The sequence below is a fragment of the Thamnophis sirtalis genome, unplaced genomic scaffold (assembly GCF_051295495.1).
Source record: "Thamnophis sirtalis isolate CommonGarterSnake01/CBP01778 unplaced genomic scaffold, rThaSir2_p1.2 scaffold_3, whole genome shotgun sequence".
Taxonomy (NCBI): domain Eukaryota; kingdom Metazoa; phylum Chordata; class Lepidosauria; order Squamata; family Natricidae; genus Thamnophis; species Thamnophis sirtalis.
The window spans coordinates 91,706,016-91,726,545 of record NW_028261383.1 but is presented as its reverse complement, the minus strand read 5'-3'; the positions used below and the strand labels follow the sequence as shown (position 1 = coordinate 91,726,545).

General features: G+C 36.2%; 1 protein-coding gene across 2 annotated transcripts in view; it reads left to right on the top strand.

Moving 5' to 3' along the window:
• MYOT (myotilin) overlaps positions 1–20,530 on the top strand; it is a 56,760-nt gene that overhangs the window by 12,643 nt on the left and 23,587 nt on the right. For both annotated transcript variants that reach the window (XM_087709506.1, XM_087709505.1), the window contains exons 2-6: positions 7,495–7,554; positions 8,510–8,651; positions 11,714–11,737; positions 13,108–13,227; positions 14,040–14,307. In XM_087709506.1, coding sequence (XP_087565632.1) covers positions 7,495–7,554; positions 8,510–8,651; positions 11,714–11,737; positions 13,108–13,227; positions 14,040–14,307 — 614 coding nt within the window. The remainder of the gene's footprint in view (positions 1–7,494; positions 7,555–8,509; positions 8,652–11,713; positions 11,738–13,107; positions 13,228–14,039; positions 14,308–20,530) is intronic.

The following is a 20,530-nucleotide window of genomic DNA, read 5'->3' as shown; positions in this document are numbered from 1 at the left end:
AAAAAGAAATCCTGTGTTGTCCCAATTGTAATTGGAGCCCTTGGAGCAATACCTAAAGGGCTACCCACTATTTGGAAATTTAAATTTATCAGACTTGAACATGCTGATTCTACAAAAAAACACCCTACTTGGAACAGCTTATATCCCCCAACATTACCTTAGGACTCGAGCTGTTGAGCTACCAACCAGCCCCAAAGGCTATGAATCTCACCAAAGATTAATCAAATAACAACAACAACAACAACAACAACAACAACACTACAAAGCCCAGAATAAATAGTGGCTTGAGTTTGTGGAAGAACCAAATGTATCTGCAGAAAAAGGCAGAATATAAGGAAAAACAACTGAATAAAAGATTAAATAGATGGAAAACCAAAGCTTTGCATGACAGCATTTGAAAAACATTGAAGGAAAATGTGATGATAGCTTAACATGGACATGGCTTAAGATGGGAACCATAAAGAAACAGAAGGTTTAATACTTGCTGCTCAAGATCAAGCACTAAAAACTAAAGCCATGAAAGCGAAGATACAAAAATCCACTGACAATCCAAATTGCCAAATTTGCAACAACAAAGTTGAAACTATTTCACATTTAATATGTGAATGCAACAAAATTGCACAAACTGATTGCAAAGCTAGACATGACCGAGTTGCTAAATTAATCCACTGGTCATTATGTTAAAAAATACGACTTACCTGTATCCAAAAAGTCATGGAAGCACAAAGTTGAAAAAGTTACCAAAAATGAGAAGGTGAAGATCTTGTGGGACTTTCGAATATAGACGGATCATCATTTGGAACACAACGCGCCAGATATCATGGTTGTAGAGGGCCGAAGTGTACAGTTTATTGATATCGTTGTTCCAGGAGATGCCAGAGTTGAAGAAAAATAACTAGAAAAAATAATGAAATATTACGACCTGGCCATTGAAACTACACGGCTATGGATGAAGCATGTAACAGTGATACCCATTGTCATCGGGGCACTTGGCACCATGTCCAAGAATTTTACAAGATACATCAACAAATTGCAGATTCCTGCAACAACACCAGCGGAACTGCAAAAAACTGCGCTACTCGGAACATCAGCAAATCGTATCAACCATTAGCACCAGTCACTGGTATTTGTAATGCATTTTTGAATGTTCAGTTGGCTGAGTTTTATGTTTAATGAATAAAGAATAATAATAATAATAACAACAACAACAACAACGGACAAAATACTGGTGCATAATACACCAGATATCACACTGGTTGAGAAAAATAAGGTCACAATCATAGACATCGCAATACCAGGTGATAGCAGGGTCGCCGAGAAGGAACATGAAAAAATCGCAAAGTACCAGGACTTAAAAATCGAAATTCAACGACTATGGCACAAACCAGCAGTGTTAATTCCAGTGGTAATTGGCACAGTGGGTGCTATTCCAAAAGCATTGGAATTACATTTAAAACAGTTAAAAATTGACAAAATCACCATCAGTCAAATGCAAAAAGCCGCACTGCTTGGATCTGCACGCATATTACGAAAATACGTTACGACGTCCTAGGCCCCTGGGTGGCAAGAGTACACCAACAGAGTTAAGAAATTTTTGAAATCTAAATTGAATGGTGGAAATACAATCAAGGCCATAAATACCTGGCCAATGCCAGTTATAAGATACACAGCTGGTATAGTTAACTGGACACAAGCTGATTTGGACATTTTGGACCGAAAAACCAGGAAACTAATGACAATGCACTACAGTTTACATCCACGTGGTGATACTGATAGACTATATCTGCCCCAAAAATCAGGTGGCAGAGAATTATTACAAGTGAAGAAAACAGTTGAAGAAGAAAAACATGAACTGGCTGATTATTTAAAAGAAAGTCAAGAACATCTATTAATCAAAGTAAAGAACAAAAATCTACTGAAGGCCCAACAGACGAAACAAGAATACAGAAAAGAGGTGATAAAATCAAGAATGAAGAGTTGGCAGAACAAAGCACTGCATGGCCAATTTCTGGAAAAAATAAAAGATAAAGTGGACAGTGAACAAACTTGGTTATGGTTAACAACAGGTACATTAAAGAAAGAAACAGAGTCACTAATCCTGGCGGCGCAAGAACAAGCTATCCGCACAAATGCCATTAAGGCCAAAATCGAAAAATCCTCTGATGATGCCAAATGCAGACTTTGCAAAGAAGCTGATGAAACTGTTGATCACATACTCAGCTGCTGTAAAAAAATCGCGCAGACTGATTATAAATTGCGGCACAATTCAGTAGCACAAATGATCCATTGGGATTTGTGCAAAAATTATAATATTAAAACAGCAAAAAACTGGTGGGAACATCAGACTGAAAAAGTCACCGAAAATCAGATGGTCAAGATCTTGTGGGATTTCCGTATACAAACGGACAAAATACTGGCACAAATTACACCAGACATCACACTGGTTGAGAAAAATAAGGTCACAATCATAGACATTGCAATACCAGGTGATAGCAGGGTCGCCGAGAAGGAACATGAAAAAATCGTAAGATACCAGGACTTAAAAATCGAAATTCAATAATAATAATAATTAAAAAATCGCAAGATACCAGGACTTAAAAATCGAAATTCAGCGACTATGGCACAAACCAGCAGTGATAATTCCAGTGGTAATTGGCACACTGGGTGCTATACCAAAAGCACTGGAATTACATTTAAAACAGTTAAAAATTGACAAAATCACCATCAGTCAAATGCAAAAAGCCGCACTGCTTGTATCTGCACGCATATTACGAAAATACATTACAACGACCTAGGCCCCTGGGTGGGGCCCGACTAGTAACCAATGCCAAATCCGGCGAAACAACTGGCCGCTGTGATACAATTGTATAATAATAATAAACTGGTGGGAACATAAGCCTGAAAAAGTCACCGATAATCAGATGGTCAAGATCTTGTGGGATTTTCGCATACAAACGGACAAAATACTGGCCCATAATACACCAGACATCACACTGATTGAGAAAAAGGTTACAATCATAGGCATCGCAATACCAGGTGATAGCAGGGTCGACGAGAAGGAATATGAAAAAATCGCAAAATACCAGGACTTAAAAATCAAAATTCAACGATTATGGCACAAACCAGTAGTGGTAATTCCAGTGGTAATTGGCACACTGGGTGCTATTCCGAAAGCACTGGAATTACATTTAAAACAGTTAAAAATTGACAAAATCACCATCAGTCAAATGGAAAAAGCCGCACTGCTCGGATCTGCACGCATATTACGAAAATACGTTACGATGTCCTAGGCCCCTGGGTGGGGCCCGACTAGTAACCAATGCCAAATCCAGCGAAACAACTGGCCGCTGTGATACAATTCTGTTGTTGCAAATAATAATAATAATAATAATAAGTTGTAGTGGTGGTGGTGGTGGTGGTGGTGGTAGTAGTAGTGGCGGTAGTAGTAGTAGTAGTAGTAGTAGTAGTAGTAGTAGTAGTGGCGGTAGTAGTAGTAGTAGTAGTAGTAGTAGTAGTAGTAGTAGTAGTAGTAGTAGTAGTAGTAGTAGTAGTAGTACATTATAAAGCCCGGAATAAATAGTGCTTGAGTTTGTGGAAGAACCAAATGTATCTGCATTTTCTCAGTTTGGCATTCAATGACATTGGCATAGTGTAGTGCAAAAATTATTACATTGTACATTATTTTTCACTTATGTGAATCTCAGATAATATCTCTCAAATACAAAGCCAAGCGCTGGAATGTCAATTTGTCTTCTCAGACTTACTCCTCTTCCTGTTTAACCCTCCTCCCATTGGAACCAGAATTGGTTTAGCTTGGACATCAATCAGTGGGAGATTAGAAGCCATCATGTGCCTTCCCTGGAGCTTAGCCATTTGTCATCTTCTTCCAAAGACATTTAAGAAAGGACAGTTGGATCAAAGCAGTGACTTAGTATAGACATGGAAAATTCAAAACATCCCTGGATTTAAATGCCTTTCAAACGGTTGGGGAGAGTGGTGAGAGAGACTACATAGATTTCTTTTTATAAAATTATGCTCAATCGAAAAGCAAATGTCTTCTGAACAATAGTTTCTACATGCATTCCTTGAGAAGAAGGACATTTCAGGAAGGTATGATAGAATGTTTCCTTGTCAGGGAAGAGCTCTGTACATTTATTGAAAAGTAAACAATGCAGTCATTCAGTGTGCCACTGGAAAGCTGTGTTGGCAAAATTGTGAGTTACCCAGTTCTCACCATGATTCACCAAGTAGTAGAATGTTCCTATGAAGATCGTATAATCAATTAAAGTGATTAATAATTTGTCCACATTTATTTATTTATTTTTATTTCTCTCTTCTTCCTTCTTTCTTTTTCTTTTCTTAATTTTCTTAATTCATATGAAACATATATACATACAGTACATCTTTAATAGTTAGATTTCTACAGTATTAACCATGTATAATTTACACTCTAATGTTTAGATAACTTATATCATAAAAAAATTTAAAAGATAGAAAAGTTATATCAGTATTAATAATGATTTAAAGTGTTGGTGTTAATGAGCATAAGATTATTTAGCCTTTTCATTCAGAATTGATCATAACATTTAAAAAAAGCTGCTGAATGCATTAAAATATTTGCTGTACAACAAAGGTTTCTGTCTTACACTGATTACTTAGTAATAATGTCTCCCCTTTATTATTACTTAATAAACTACCCCCAAATTTGAGCCATTTAAATAACACCATTTGGTGCTTGGAGATTCTAACAGAGGTTGTTTTGTATTACAACATACTGCAAAATAAATTTGATACAAATCATCACTACAAATATTTATTTATTTAATAATAAATTCAAACTGTCCCAATCCTAATATATATTACTATTATTATGGTTGGTATTGGTATTAAATTGGTATTAAAGATGTCACAAGATGCAAGCTATTCCAAGTAAAGCTACATTTTGCAATTGATGGTGGCAATTTTGTCAATGCAGATGATGTTCAAGTGGTGAGCCAGATGTTTTGGGAATGCACCTGAGGTGCCTATTTTTATTAGTATTATCTTTGCTTCCTTTTGCCATAGACATTCTACTTCTATTTGCAGGTCTTTATATGTTGTTATTTTCTCTAATCCTTTCTCTTTTATTCTGCTGTCCCCAGATACTGGAATGTTCACTATCCAGCCTTTTTTGTTTTTCTTATCCACAATTGTTAAGTTTGTGGCATTGATAAAACAGACAAAAAAGACTGACTAATGGATGTTGCAGTACCTGATGAGGGTAGAATAAAAAAGAAAAAAAATGGAGGAAATAACAAAATACAAAGGCCTACAAATAGAAGTACAATCAGCCAGACATTTAGACTGGATTTGGCATTTTTATCCACCAACAGAGTCCTTCCCAACCCTATCTTTGCTTTCTTTTGGCACAGTGTCTCCACTATTATTATTGTTATTGTTGTTATCTTACAATGCCTATATAAATTGAGTCAACCAATTTGACTTGGCAAGAGAAGTAACATTAAGTTAAGTGGATATATCCTATCTCAAACCATCTATCAAGTCTACTGATTGACAGGAGTTTAACATGGAAGTTGTTGATTGTACTAAATCATGATCTATTTAACCATGGTTTGCTAAATAAAATGTAATCAGTTGTGATTACATACCTTGTTAAGTCAAAGCTAACCAAACAAAAAAAGTTAAGAATACTTTCAAAATATAGTACATCTGTTCTACATCCAATTAAGCATCTGCTTTCAGTTCTATTGTGAATTCTCTTGGTTACTTCATGGTCATCAGCAAGAGACCTCATTTATTAACTTGAAAGAGTATCTGAAGACGTTTTCTCTGTCTTCGTGCAAGCTGGTACATGATTTGGACCTGTATATATTGTGCTGAATGATGTAGAAGTTTTTGCTATGGATTTGACTACCATACGGTGTACTACAGAATCAGCATATTGTCGTTTGTGGGAGCTAAATATAGCTAAGCAGAATTTAGGACTGTTTTTGCTTGTTGTAAGTTGCATAGCTTATGCAGGACTGCAAAAATTCAAACTATAATAGATTTTATAGCTCACAGAAAATACTGTTAACTTAAGAATTAGCCCACATATAGTCTTTCCTTCTAGGTTTTACAGCATATAATCTAATTAGTCTTTGTTATGTTAGATAACAACAGATTGACAATTTAGGAATGGAGGTGAAATACAGATATCAAAATATCTGTAATAGTTTAAACAATATTTTTGGATTGGTTAAACACTCTCTGTATGCTATAGTGGCAAAAGTTTGAATAGAAGATAATGCTAGGTTAAAAGTAAAGGAAGTTTATTCAGTTTTGAAATTAATCTTCTGCAACTTCCTTATTATTGTTGTAAAGTCAATTCAAAGAAAATCTGTATCCTTTTTTAAATCTGAAATGTAGTTAAATTTGAAACAAATATTACTCTGCTTATGAAAAAGGAATAGTTTTCATTTATACAAAGCAAATTAACTTTTAAAGGTAGAAGTCAAAATATCAGTAGAATTTTGGAGGAAGATATTAAAGGTTGTACTACCTTCCTATTTTGTTTTGCTTACATCCAAAATTTCTACAGATGGTAGATTGAGCAAATGCTAGACTACTGGGCTAAACTTTGCATATCTTTCAATATGGTACCCAAGGCTACTGAAAGCTGTTTGTACTAGTATATCTAAGGAAAGGGTGTCCAACCCCTTGTCCATGGACTGGCACTCGTCCATGGCATGCCAGCAACTGGTCCACGCAAACAAGTGAAGCCCCATCTGCGGGATGCAGGCAGCACGCGAAACCATGCTGTCATGCCCCTGTCAGAGCCTGAATCTGCGGAGGAGGACAAGCTGGAGCTGGAGGCGACAGAGATCGAGGGGGAAACTTTGTTGGCTTAGGAGTAATGTGGAGAGGAGCAGGCCAAGGCAGCCCAGAGCCCCTCAGGATTGGGACAGCTTGTTAGCAGGGAGGAATGGGGGCAAATATGATCAAGAGAGGGCAAGCAGTGGAAATGAGGAGCGTCAGAACTCAGGCAATGTGTGTATGTGGGTGCGCTTTCCTCTAGGACTTGCCAAGAACATGGGAGCGTTTGTGGAACTTTGGAGTATAAAAGTCTTATCTGGCTGGAGTCTTATCTGGCTGTGTGGCCTTCATTCCTTGTCCAGGGTCATCACAATGCCCCCTCCGATCTGCAGAAAACCTTTTGTCCACAGAGCCAGTCCCTGGTACTCAAAAGGTTGGGAGCCACTGATCTAGGTCACGTGAATAGTCATAAATATATAACAATTGTTGTCATATATATTCTTTTAAATAATTTTGTAAACTAGCTAAAGGTGTTAGTTCCCATAGAGTACTTAAAGGTTCACAAAAAGACTTCCATCATAATCTAGTACAGCAATCCCCAAAACAGTTTTTTATATTTATCTGCAAATGGGGATACATAGCCATCGGACTCTTGAACATTATGCGTTATGATTGCAGCATATTTCATTTCTTTTATAGATGCAGAATCCTTCCCAAATGATTAGATCTGCCTATGAAGCAGCTCCTGTGTTCATAAAGGTAAGAGATATAATCTCAGTGTTAAATTAGATTCAAAAACCTCCCTGTGGTAGGTGCCAACGCCATTGCTACTGGAAATGTTCTTATTTCCTACCCATCTGTCACTTCAGGCTCCAGACATTCCCATCTGCAGTAGGCCTTCTCTTATCTGGACTGCAAGCATCCGCACAACCACTAAGTAGCAGAAAATATATGCAGAAAACTCAACTCTTGGCCATCGCCTAGAGTGGTCCTCTAGGTTTTTGCAGCCCAAATATAATAAATCAAATAATCAGATATATTCATCTTTGATTTTCCAGAAACAATAGGCACGGTTAAAAATATTTCCATTCAAGTCAGTATTGGCTCCTGGCAACTGCCTTGACAAGTCCCTACAGTATTCTTTGCAAGATTTTTTGGGAAGTGGTTTGCCATTGTGTGCTTCCTAGGGCTTAGAGAGTGTGTCTGGCCCAAAGGCCACCCAGATGGCTTTGTGTTCAATGTGGGAATAGAACTCACAGCCTTCCAAATTTTAGCCTCCTACCTTAATCACTGGAGAGGAAAATCATTTTGGGTATTAGCATAATTCCAAAATCATTGCTTGCTAGAGATTATGGGAGTGTGAAACAGTATGATGAAGTAATTAAAGTACTAGAGCTAGAGTGGGGACACTGAGATTAATGTCTACCCTCAACCTGATTGACTTTGGGTCTGTCATCCTCTCTCAACTCACTCCACTTAGGGGAGGAATGGAGGAAGAAATTCTATGCAGACCATCCTCAGCAAATTTCCTTTTCTTAGAAGAAACGTGAGATGTGAATGTGACTATAAATCTAGGATAGTCCAAGAAATTCAAGTTTGTGGGAAACTGTTATAATTACTCACTTGGAAACAAGGGAGTTGGTATTCAGAAGTTTGTTCCATGCATAGTACCTTTAACTGTATAAATTTAATGTTGTTTTTTGTCATCTTTCAGAGCCCACAAAATGTTACAGCTACTAAAGGCCAGCTGGTGGTGTTTGAGTGTCGAATAAGAGCCTCCACTCCTCTTCAAGTTCGCTGGTACAGAGAGTGCAACCAAATCATAGATTCTGCAGACTTCCGCATATTAAGAAAAAGTAGGCATTTTTGTTCTTTAAATGCCCTCCATCTGTGGGACAACTTCTGTTTTACAAACCATAATCTATAACATGTATTTTAGAGGGGAGGAAATAGAAGATATACTTGTTTGAATTGCAAGAACCTGGTCTTCCTTGTTTGACCCCAATACAGTACACATGGGGGAAGAGTTTGGGGAGTATCAGAATAGCACAACTCGTGGCAGCCGACTTGCTATGACTATCTCACCACCGTCAATTCATCACAACCAACTCACCATGGCCAGCTAGCCATAGGACAACTCGCTGCAGGACAATTCAACAATTCAATTTAATTATTTAAAATATTTTTTTAAAAAAATAATTTTTGTCATTCATATTTCATTTTGTCCCTCCTTTGGCATCCTTTCTTTAATATTTATGCCACTATTTCTTTGGTATTAGCGTAACTCTGGTCCCACAACAAGTTCTTATATGGCGAGTTGGACATGACAAATTGTCCCATGGCAAGTTGGCCGTGGTGAGTTGGCCAAGGCGAGTTGGCCGCAGTGAGTTGAAGACCTTCTAAATATGAATATGGTAACTGAAAAGTATGCTAAAATACAGATGAATCTCCTTGACCAATATTTAATTTATATTGTGAAGGGTTAACCCACCCATTACCCCACGATGAAACTCTTTCTGAACTGCAGACATTGGTGTGTTTCCTTTTGAGGAACATGAAACATGACTGTGATTGGAGAGGTCTGTACAAAGAGCTACTCAAAACACAGCATCCTCCTCCCTAGGAGAGGAATAACATATTTGTACATATTCAAGTTTCTATGATGAGCTGCTGCCAATTTCTACAATATATACTTTGACTCAAATTAAATTAGCTAATTTGGAGTGGGATGAGTTCTTTTGTAAACACACACACACAACTGCTGTCTAATGGCAACAGTGTGTTGCTGCTGATCCACATCTTTCCCATGTGTTTTCATCTGTAACATCTAATAAAAGAAACATATACTGTAACTGAGTCATGTTCAGCCTTGCCCTGTACTTAATGCAAGCAACGGTCAATAAATGGAGGGTAAAGATATATTTAAAGCTATTGTTTGTGTGTGTGTGAGAGAGAGAGATGTGAGTACGGTGGAGGGAGAGAAAGAGAAAATACTTATATGGAGGAAATGTGGCCTGGCAGCAGCTAGGCATTCTCCATCCTCACCATAAAGTTAATCTACAATGCTGTTTATTTATTTGTTTTTGGCTTTTTATGATGTGTGCATCACTGGTTTGTATATATAGCTGATTTCTTGAAAGACTGCCAATATGACAGTAAAGCAAAAATAAACTAGCTGAACTATGGATTAATATTACATGTGAACTTGACCAAGATTTAATTATTCTCTGAAGAACATTAACCAACTTTTGGTATTGGACAGGACTTTCAAGAAAATCAGATATTTCTGCATCATCAGATAGGTTTATTTTCACATGACATAAAGAAAAATAACAATAAAATTATAAGCATATCTTCTGAAAGGTTAATTAACTTAAGCATGGTGTACCTTAGATATTCCAGTATGAAAGTATTTAAAAAAATTATCCTGGTATAATGACTAAAAAAAAACACACCAAGCAATCTTTTGTTGAAAATGTAAATGAGATGATAAATGGAATAGGAACCCAGGACTGAATTTGTCCCAACAATGAAGTGTTCTAGTTTTTTCCCCCCAATAACACATGACTTTTGAACTCATCTGTTTTCTGTAAGATATGTAAAGCAGACACAAAGGTAACAGGATGGGGGTCTGGGCAAAGCAAAGGATTGACCACAGATCAGACATTAAAATAAAAACAAATGTGTTGTATTAGGTAACACGTAGAACAGATTAAAAGCCAATAAGGTGATTAGCATGGAACGCAAAGCTTGTATGACATTCCAGACAGCATTTGTACACAATCCATTCTTCATCTCAAATGTCTCTTAATACAACAGACATTCCACTGAAATTATCCAAAGTTTCCATTCACAGGCGGGGATTCATATCAATAAGGCTCCCCTTACTATATGTTTACTAGGTTTCAGAGTTTCATGTTAACATATATATTTGCATATTTTACAATATTTGTTAGGATCATCTGAAACATCCATTTAATTCTGGGAACTCCAATAACAGAAGTAATAGTCAGACATCTAAGTGCTGCTTTTGCTATGATGGGCATTACAAGAGAGACCTATTTCTGCCTCATTCTGCCTTTTGTGGGTCTGAAAAATAATAGATTCCTCTGTGTGTGTGTGTGTGTGTGTGTGTGTGTGTGTGTACATTTACACACACACACACACACAGAGAGATACATAATTTACTGTGTGACCCACAATGTATCAGTAGCTAACCAGATTTATACAAGAAGCAAAAGACAGAAGGGCAAAACCAATTATTGATTCAGTCTCATAGTTTCCATTGCACACACTATTACAAATAGAAAGTCTATTTTCATACTTCTTATGATTCAAAGTCCACTATTTGGGCAGAATTGAATTAACCTCAAAGGCTTACCTAATGTAAAAATATGAAATATAATATAGCTTCTGTCTGTTCATTTGTTTTTAAAATAAAATTAATTACAGAATTGTTCTGAGGCTCACTCTACTCCTTCTGGCTATTTTCTGCTTTATCATAGCAATATTTTCCTCCTCTAAGATTAAACGAATAGCAAAATGGCTTTTCAGAAAAGGTTCAGTGGCCATATTGCAGGCATAGATGCTGCTTTGGGAATCAATTGCAGAATTCATATAAATGGCTTGTAATATCAATGTTATTTCAAGATTTAATATGCTTTGCAAACCAGGCTGCTTAGAAGCAAATGGGGCAGAATTCTTGCCCCTTTTAATAGTTGCATGTAGGTCTGAAGGGGACAGAATCTGTGTCACCACCTGGGCCTTAGTAAGTGGGGATCAGCAGATGGATAAGGTGTGTGGGTGTGATCTGCAGTTGTGTGTTTCTTTGAGCAGTTTTTACATTTTCACTTTCTGAATCCACAAAATAATAGTTCAGAATTAAATTCTCTGTCTCTTTCTTTCTATCTTTTAACAGAGGGATGCTCATCTCTGGTCCCTGGTAAGTACTTTTAAATAAAAAGAACTGGGGGCATACCCAACATCAGAATCCAGCCAATGAACTTACCAAGGCCTAGTTGAAGACAGATACATGCAAGTCCACAACCCTGTGCCACTGTGCACAAAATCTTGTAGCTGGATGTGAAAAACAGTAATTAGCAAGTTATATGTTCATAACACATGAAAAATTCAGCAGGCTTCAAAGAGCAAAGAGTTAAACAATAATATCCAGCTAATAGTTAGGTTCTTACTACACTGTAGGATTGTTTCCAGCTCAACCTTATTTGCTTGGCAATCAGCCCCACTGATTTTAATAAACCCACTCTCAAACCTGCACTTAGCTGCTTTCACCTTTCTATGAAGTTAGGGCTACCAGATTTATCTATGATAATTACTACAATCGATATCAGCAAAGGGCTTGTTTTACGGCATCTTGTGGTTGTTTGGGGTTTTGAAATCTTGGTTTGGTAGTCTACAGGTCATCCTCATTTAGTCATCGCCACTGGGACCAACAGCTCAACTTTTCTTTTTCATCACTATTGTAACTAAAGGAGAGTTACTAAACAAGGACTGTTTGTACTAAATTCAGAATGTTTTCCATTCACTAAGACAAATCTATTCAGTGATAAATTCGATTCTATCACTAGGGCACTTTTTACGGTAGTATTTTTTCAAACTGCAATTGCTGTTTTTTGGGTATATGATGATGCATTCGGCAGTTTTGCTCTACTCAACTGTGTACTCACACATTTTTTTTATTAGTTACAGACCACCATTACAAATAAAAGCATTAAAAACAGTAATAATGGTGGTGCTTATCTGATAAGATGCATAATTGGGGAGGGGGGTGTTTGTTTTTTGTATCAACACTCCAAAACTGCTGTGGGAAGTGCATTTACAGCGTGCTAAGGTTAATGACTTTGGATTCTGGGAACAGTTATTCAATATAAATATCTTGTGCTTTAAAAGGGGGAGTTTGATTGCTAAAAAAAACATTCTTGGGAAAATAAGCCAGATCTTTTTGGATTTCCAGATCTTTGATGCATTGTTTGAATGCACTGGGTGCACAATCATTTCCCATCATTAAAAGCACTTCCCATTGTGTAAATCATTGCGCTGATTACTTTTGGCTGTTCTCCTCCTCAGCTCCCCCAACTTTTTTTCAAATCTAGGTGTGAATTAGGAACATCAGTTATAAAGCTCACCTACTTAGTTTTTGCGTTTCATCAAGGAACTGGTCTCTTTATAGTAATATATTGTAAATTTAAGGAAAAAAGTTTTTACTAACATGAGTGGGTCTGTAATATTGTGTTTATACATTTATTATTGTACATTTATTTATTATCTCATTAACTTTTTTTCTTCTTTCAGAGGAAGTTTGTTCTTTGGTGATAACAGAAGCTTTCCCTGAAGATTCGGGAATATATCTATGTATTGCTGAAAATGATTTGGGGGCTGTAGCATCCAGTGCATTTCTTTGGGTTCCTGAAGGTAAATTTGGAGTCTTTGAGGGAAAGAATTTTTAAAAGAAATTCTGAAAGAACTTAAAGAATTTTGAGGGAAAGAAAGACTAGAGAATTTTCATATAGCAGATCATGCTGTTAACATCTAAAAGCTAAGAAGCATCATATCTATTTCTGTTACTTATTTATATTATAGCTTCTATGCATCATTTTCATTAAAAGAAAGCTTAAAGTTATTTTTCCCCTCAATGCTAGGTAGGAAAAATATTCCTAAGACTCCCACACAAGTTCTTTGGAACATTCCCAACAATACGTATTTACTGGACTACAATAATACATGCATAATTAAAGTATACACACAGCTTATCATATTTGTAAAATGTACACACCTACAATGGACATTTTATTTAAGCTATATCTGGGACCATTATAAAAAACTTTATAAAGTTTTTAAAAACCATTTACTTTATTTCTTACTTACTTATTTACTTTATTACAACTTATTTCTCCTCTACTGGCTCTGGGTTATATTGTTTATTTACTAAATTCATCTGCTGTCCATCTATCTACCAAGCAACTGTTGATTATATATTAAATTTCATAGAGATTCCCATTCAAAGAGTCTGTTATTAAATGACCACTCATTGTTTTTGTTCTTTACTGTTGGATTTCACCTGAAATATCAAAATAATGTGAACAAGGAAATAGCATGGAATTTCCCAGATGAAAAGAGGAATTGCTATAAAAGCTCTCTGGAATCATTCTCCATCTTAAGCAATGATCTGGGTACAGAGCATCACCTTTATTTTTTTGTATGTCACCAATGTCTGTATTTTTCAGATCCAGGAACAGAAGAAACTGGAAGCTTTGAATCTGCCCCCTTATTGACAGATATGCTAACCAACCTGAACATCAGTTCTGCGCCAGACAGTGAATATTTAGCAATGGGAAGAGAGGCAGAGGAGAACTTTTGTGATGCAGGTGGACAAAATGCCTCTGGTTCAGCAAATGAAGTGGAACATGAAAGCTCCCAGTGTCAGAATTATAGCAATCAGAGCATCAGTTTTCCTGATATTTATGAAAATCCCTCTGACAATTCACATGACTGGTAAGTAAAATAAAGATTATTGCTTTGATCCATGTTAGTTGCTTTTGCTAAAAATTATTGAAAGCATGCATGGATTTTTAAAACTCTGTTGCTGTTGGTTGGTGCATATGCATATATTAAATTGTCTTGTAAGTGTAGGCATGCTGTTACAAAATGTTTGGTGTGTTCATTTTTCCATGTAAGGGAATTAAGACTTTGAGATTCCTGAGCCAGCACAAATTGTTCTACAACATAATGACAAGCAAAGATTTCTACAAATGGTTTTAACATCTGTTGAAAGATTACTATTCTAATGCCACACTGCTAAAATCATACATTTGGCCATTAACCAGAAAACAAGAATACAGAAATTATTATCTACTAGTGCAGACATTGCTTGAACCCTGCTGAATGGCTAACCCAGCAATCTTATTGCACACTGCAACAACTATCATTGATTTACTGTGATGTGAGGCAGGAGGTAGTTCAGTAGGTTTGATTATTCCATTTCTGGAATTGATAATCAACCTTTTTAAATATAACTACTTGGTTTGAATACAACATTACAACCAAGTCATAAAAGAAATTAATTTAAAATTTCTGTGTTGAATGATTAGAAATTCTACCCAACTTGGAAGTTACTGTAGCTTTTATTCTGAACACACAAAATGTTGAGGCTGAAACAGTTTTGCCATGCAAATATTCCTTGACTTACAACCACAACTGGACCAGAACTTCCACTGCTACTCAAAGTGGTGCCTGATTTTACAACCTTTGTAAACCATTGTCATGGTTGTTAAATGAATCACTTGGCTTGTTAAGAAAATCACTTGGGTTGTTAAGAAAATCACTGAGGTTATTAAGCAAATCCGGCTTCTCCCATCGACTTTGTCAGAAGACAGCTGAAAAGGTCACAAATGGCAATCACATGACCCAGAATGCTGAAAATATCATAAATACATGCCAGTTGTCACATATTGATCACGTGACCTTGGGGATGCTGCAATATTGTGAAGTGTGAGGACTACCTCCATGATCAGAAGTTACTTTTTCAGTACTCTTGTAACTTTGAACGGTTGCTAAACAAATAGTTGTAAGTTGAGGACTACCCGTACTGTATTCATCTTACAGTAATGTAACTAGAACAGGTTAATTGTCCAACCTAAAGATGAGACAATATGTTTGCACAAAAAAATAATTATTTCAATCAGTTGGTAAAATTGAACTGAAGATTAATCTCTTTTAAACTATACCTCCCGGGATTCTGTACCAAATCAATGAATGTTAGTGAGTTTTCCATTAGTTAAAACACTAATTTTAGTGCATTAAACCTTGATAGATTTCAAACAATCTACAATCCACTCCCACAACCCTGGCAAAAAGGAAACATTTTGCAGCCTATTTTGAGATATTGATTTATTGGTATGTATTATATTGTTGGATACAATTTACCTCTATAGACTGGGTACATACGGAAAAAGTTACTCAGAATGGGAAGCTAGATTCAGAACCCAGAAGATGAAAAGATCTACCCTTTAATTTACCTCTTTTTTTTCTCTAGAAATTTCTTGAAACCAAAATCAAAATGCAGCTGTTCTATGTCCTTTTTTGTCCAAAATTAGACAAGTTTCACATCTTTCCTGTGCTGCGTGAGTAGACTAGAGCAATTATTTCAATAACAAACATTAGCAAATAGCAATATTTACTCCAATTACTCAACAAAAAGCATCCATCCAGAGGGAGAAGCTGTTTCTTCGAATCAGTGTTAATTCCTGGTAATTATCTAAGTAAGTCTGGCAAGGTTTTTTAGAAGTTGTTTGTTATTGCCTTCTTATTAGGGCTGTGGAAGAGTGACTGGCCCGAAGTCATCCAACTGGTTTTACACTTAAGGTAGGACTAGAAATCATAGTCTCATGGTCTTGGTGTAACCACTACACCAAACTGACTTTCTCCATTTGAAGCAATAATCATTAATTCTTTTGTTTCAGAGAAATACAGTTTATACAAATTAATCTGAGTGGCCTTGGGGTTATGTTGAATAGAATTAGAACAGGTATAGTGGAAGCGGAGAGTGTACGGTGCTTTTTCCTATTCCAGCGCTAAAACAAGACTAGATAGCTAGTACCGGTTGTGAAAGACATGGCTGAAAATAACCTGGGACTGCTACATTTTGTATACAGCATGAACTAATTTAATCAGAATCAGTAATCCTTGCAACAGGGATTTAAAATTTATTCCATGATCTGAATCAAATGGGAATCTAGAACCCAGTTTTAATTATAAGTTTGCCTTTGAATAAACTGCAAAGATATTTAAGGTACCAACGTATAGAAATAATTGAATTCTGGTGCAAAAGGACCATCCATTTTTATTCAACTTCAATAAGATTAGACAGACAAAACAATACACTATTATATAATACTACTATGCAGGTTTTTAATGCCATTTGGAATATAATCAGCATTAGCTCTTGGAAATAAGTCTCACTGATTTTAAGCCCTTTTACAGGGCAAGTGAGGTCATTTTAATTATTGTTCTAGGAGTGCACATAGATTTAAACTGGTTAGAAAAAGGTTAATGAAATGAAATCTGTCCAGAATCATTGAGAGTTGGGTGGCAAGTTTAATGAATTATTATGAGGATCAGAATCAATGTGATACTTTTCCAGAAAAGCAGAACAAATGATTGCATTTATTTCATAAGGGATTCTGGAAATTGATTACATTTGCATGATTCTTTTAATGCTATTAGAAGAAAACTCTATAAACCTAAAAGTTCTTAGAAGTTATACTATGCAGTTCTGTTATGGTTTTGGTTGGCACAAGTCATCCAAGACAGGAATGGTTTAGAAAAGCTATTTAAACTGCATCTATCTTAGATCATAGTAAACCTATCCCTCTTTGAGTCATGCCATCTTGCATTGGGATTTAAAGTTTATTTTAGAGCTCAAAATATTGAAATATTATTTAAAGATATCCGCTTTAGAATCATCACATGTTAAAGTGAAGATAGAATATAACTTTAAGCCAAAGGTGATGCTGGGTAATTGGCAAGAGAGTTTCGCTATGCCAGACATGCCAATCTGGCATGGCCCAAGCTTTACTGGGAAAAGCAGTCTTAAACCTGATTTATTTATAGTGTTTCTTAGCCTCAATAACTTTAAGATATGTAGACTTCAGCTTTCAGACTTCCTCAGGCAACTTGATGGTGGGGGAATTCTGGGAGTTGAAGTCCATACAACTTAAAAGTTACTGGGGCTCAGAAGTACTAAGTAAACACTAGGCCCCAAGTTAAGCCGCTTAATCATTCACTCAGTTCTTGGTAGCTGCTCTTTAAGAGATGTCTCTTTTTTTAAAATCAGTTTTCAAGTAAATAGGTTGATTTCCCGCTAAGTCAAAAATGCTAGAATTTGACTTAACCAAAGGGAGATGGCCTTTTTCTTATGTTTTACAAAGTTGATGATTATACTACAATGTTCCTCTATTTCATACTGCTAGTTCATACTTCTGACTTCAGAACAGCCTTCATTCGTTTTAAAAGGATGTCCTTTATCTTTTCATAATCACATTTAAGAAGGAATTCATGATAGTAAACAATTAAATTAATAGACGTGTTCCAATCACTGCTATACAAGTCCAGTTCTATTCTGGATGGTTCTTATTTTGTTATTATTGATACTTTTCCATCTCAGCAAAAGACCAAATAAAATATCAGTAATGTTGGTGCACATGATAGATACTGTAGGTAGGTAGGTAGGTAGATAGGTAGGTAGGTAGGCAGGCAGGCAGGCAGGCAGGCAGGCAGGCAGGCAGGCAGACAGACAGACAGACAGACATAAATATTCCAATTCCTACAGAAATATCTTGTTCATCTAATGAATAGAGCAAGCTGAATATATTAAACTGTGCAGCTGAAGGAAACAATGTGGCCTAGCAGCATGTGTAGAGCCTGAATATGCTTGTTCAGAAATTAGGGTTATGGATATTACTACATACACACATGCTTAGAGATACAGCTTTATAATTTTATACAGGAAATAAAAATATTGTAACTTCACTGATGTGTAGATTGTAGAAGGTTATTTGCATATGCTATTAAAAATAAAGGGGATATTTATCGTATTTTTCGGAGTATAAGACGCGCCAAGATTTTGAAGAGGGAAATAAAAAAAAAGTTTTTGCACTCTGCAGACCTCCAATAAAAAGCCAGTTTTTTGCAAAAACGGCCCCGTTTTTTGGCAAAATAAGGGCATGCATAGCCTTTAGGAGGTTTATAGAGTGCTCCTGGAGGTGGGGGAGGGGGAATGAGCAAAAAAACAGCCCATTTTTTGCTGGTTTCTGACCTACCCCGCCCCCAGGAGCACTCTGGAAGCTTCCTAAAGGCTATGCACAGCCATTTTGGTGAAGGGGTCGGGTTTCGGGAGGCCAAAAATGCTGTATTCAGTGTATAAGATGCACCCAGATTTTCACCCTCTTTCAGTTATACTCCAAAAAATATAGTATTTCCTATTTCTTTGAAGTTGGGGTTTTAGCTTTGCCTCCAATATCATCTTGCCTTGCCTATCAAGTCTATTGATCGGTTCTGTGGTTCGATTCCATTCTTCCTTTCTGGCATAAACACTGCTGAATGTAAAACCATACAGTAAATAATGTTTAGGAAAAAATGAGAAGCTATACAACAATGGACATTTTCATCTCACCACATGGGTTGTAAGCATGGGCAGAAGAGTACAATAATCTTACAGTCGCAGCTATTTTATGTAGCCAGCAACTACATGAAAACAGATGAATGGAAAGAGATCCTATATACTGTATCTCAAAATTCCTGGCACAGATTCTCATTCAATTAGTATTAATATTAATCTCAACACATAGGTCATTCCTTCCCATTTCAGGATTTTTTTTAAGTAAAACAAGATACTTACAAACTTTTTCTTCCTTTTAAAATTTTTTGTTCAGTAAACAAACTCCTATTACTACAGTTTGGCTCTGTTAAGTAAAAGCTTGTATTATATTTACTGCTCAGTTTGGTGAATGCTTCTATGGAAGTAAATTCTACTTACTTAGCGCAACGTGATCCCTGTTAAGCTGGCACAGAATTGCAACTTAATAGGTTTTTATACTACCCAAACAAATGTAAGCAGATTTCTCAGACAGTTCTGTGGGCTGATTTTATAACATGTTTCAAGTTTCATTATCACATCTCACTTATTTGTTTAAATTCAGCAATATGTGAGTGAGTAAATTGGATGAGAGGGTCACTTTTCCCTTATGACATTTTCTCACATTAGATTGCCTTTTTCCAAATCAATATGCAGAAGAAAAACTGGTAGCTGTATTATTTGGAAAGGATGATTTCTATTAATGAATATATTTAAATTGTGGGTTTAGGTTTCCTCTGCACATGGCATAATAAACCATATTTATGCATGCTTATACATGTTTCTAAAATTAAAATCTAATATAATGATCTATATATTTAATTTGCTTAGCAGCATGAGATTTTTTTAAAGTCTCTCACATTTTTTGCATACATTTTTAGGAAACAGGATTAATCTCTAAATTTTTATACTTCAACACCCCACATTACAACTTTACTTTGCTTGCTGGGTTAAGGGAAATTGCCCAACCAGTTATACTGTAGAAAACATGTTTAGCTAATGCAGATTTGTCTTAATTACACTGAGCTTGATTTTTAATCGCCATTTGCTCCTATAAAACACTTTTGAATGGTAATTTGTACTTTCACACATACCATATTTTTCGGAGTATAAGACGCATCCAAGTTTTGAAGAGGCATTTTTTTTTAAAAAGTAGGTAGGTAGATAGAAGGATAGAGAGGGAGAGAAAGAGAGAGAAAAACACTAGGTAGGTAGGGAGAGAAGAGAGTAGTTAGGTAGGTAGGTAGATAAAGGGATAGATAGATAGATAGATAGATAGATAGATAGATAGATAGATAGATAGATAGATAGATAGATAGATAGATAAGTAGAGAGAGAGTGTGTAGATAGGTAGGTAGGTGGGTAGGTAGAGGGATAGAGAGAGAAATAGAGAGAGAAATACAGTAGATAGGTAGGGAGAGAGAGAGAGTAGGTAGGTTGGTAGGTAGAGGGATAGAGAGAGAGAAAAGAGAAATACAGTAGATAGGTAGGGATAGAGAGAGAGAGAGTAGGTAGGTTGGTAGGTAGAGGGATAGAGAGAAAAATAGAAATACTGTAGATAGGTGGGGGAGAGAGAGAGAGAGA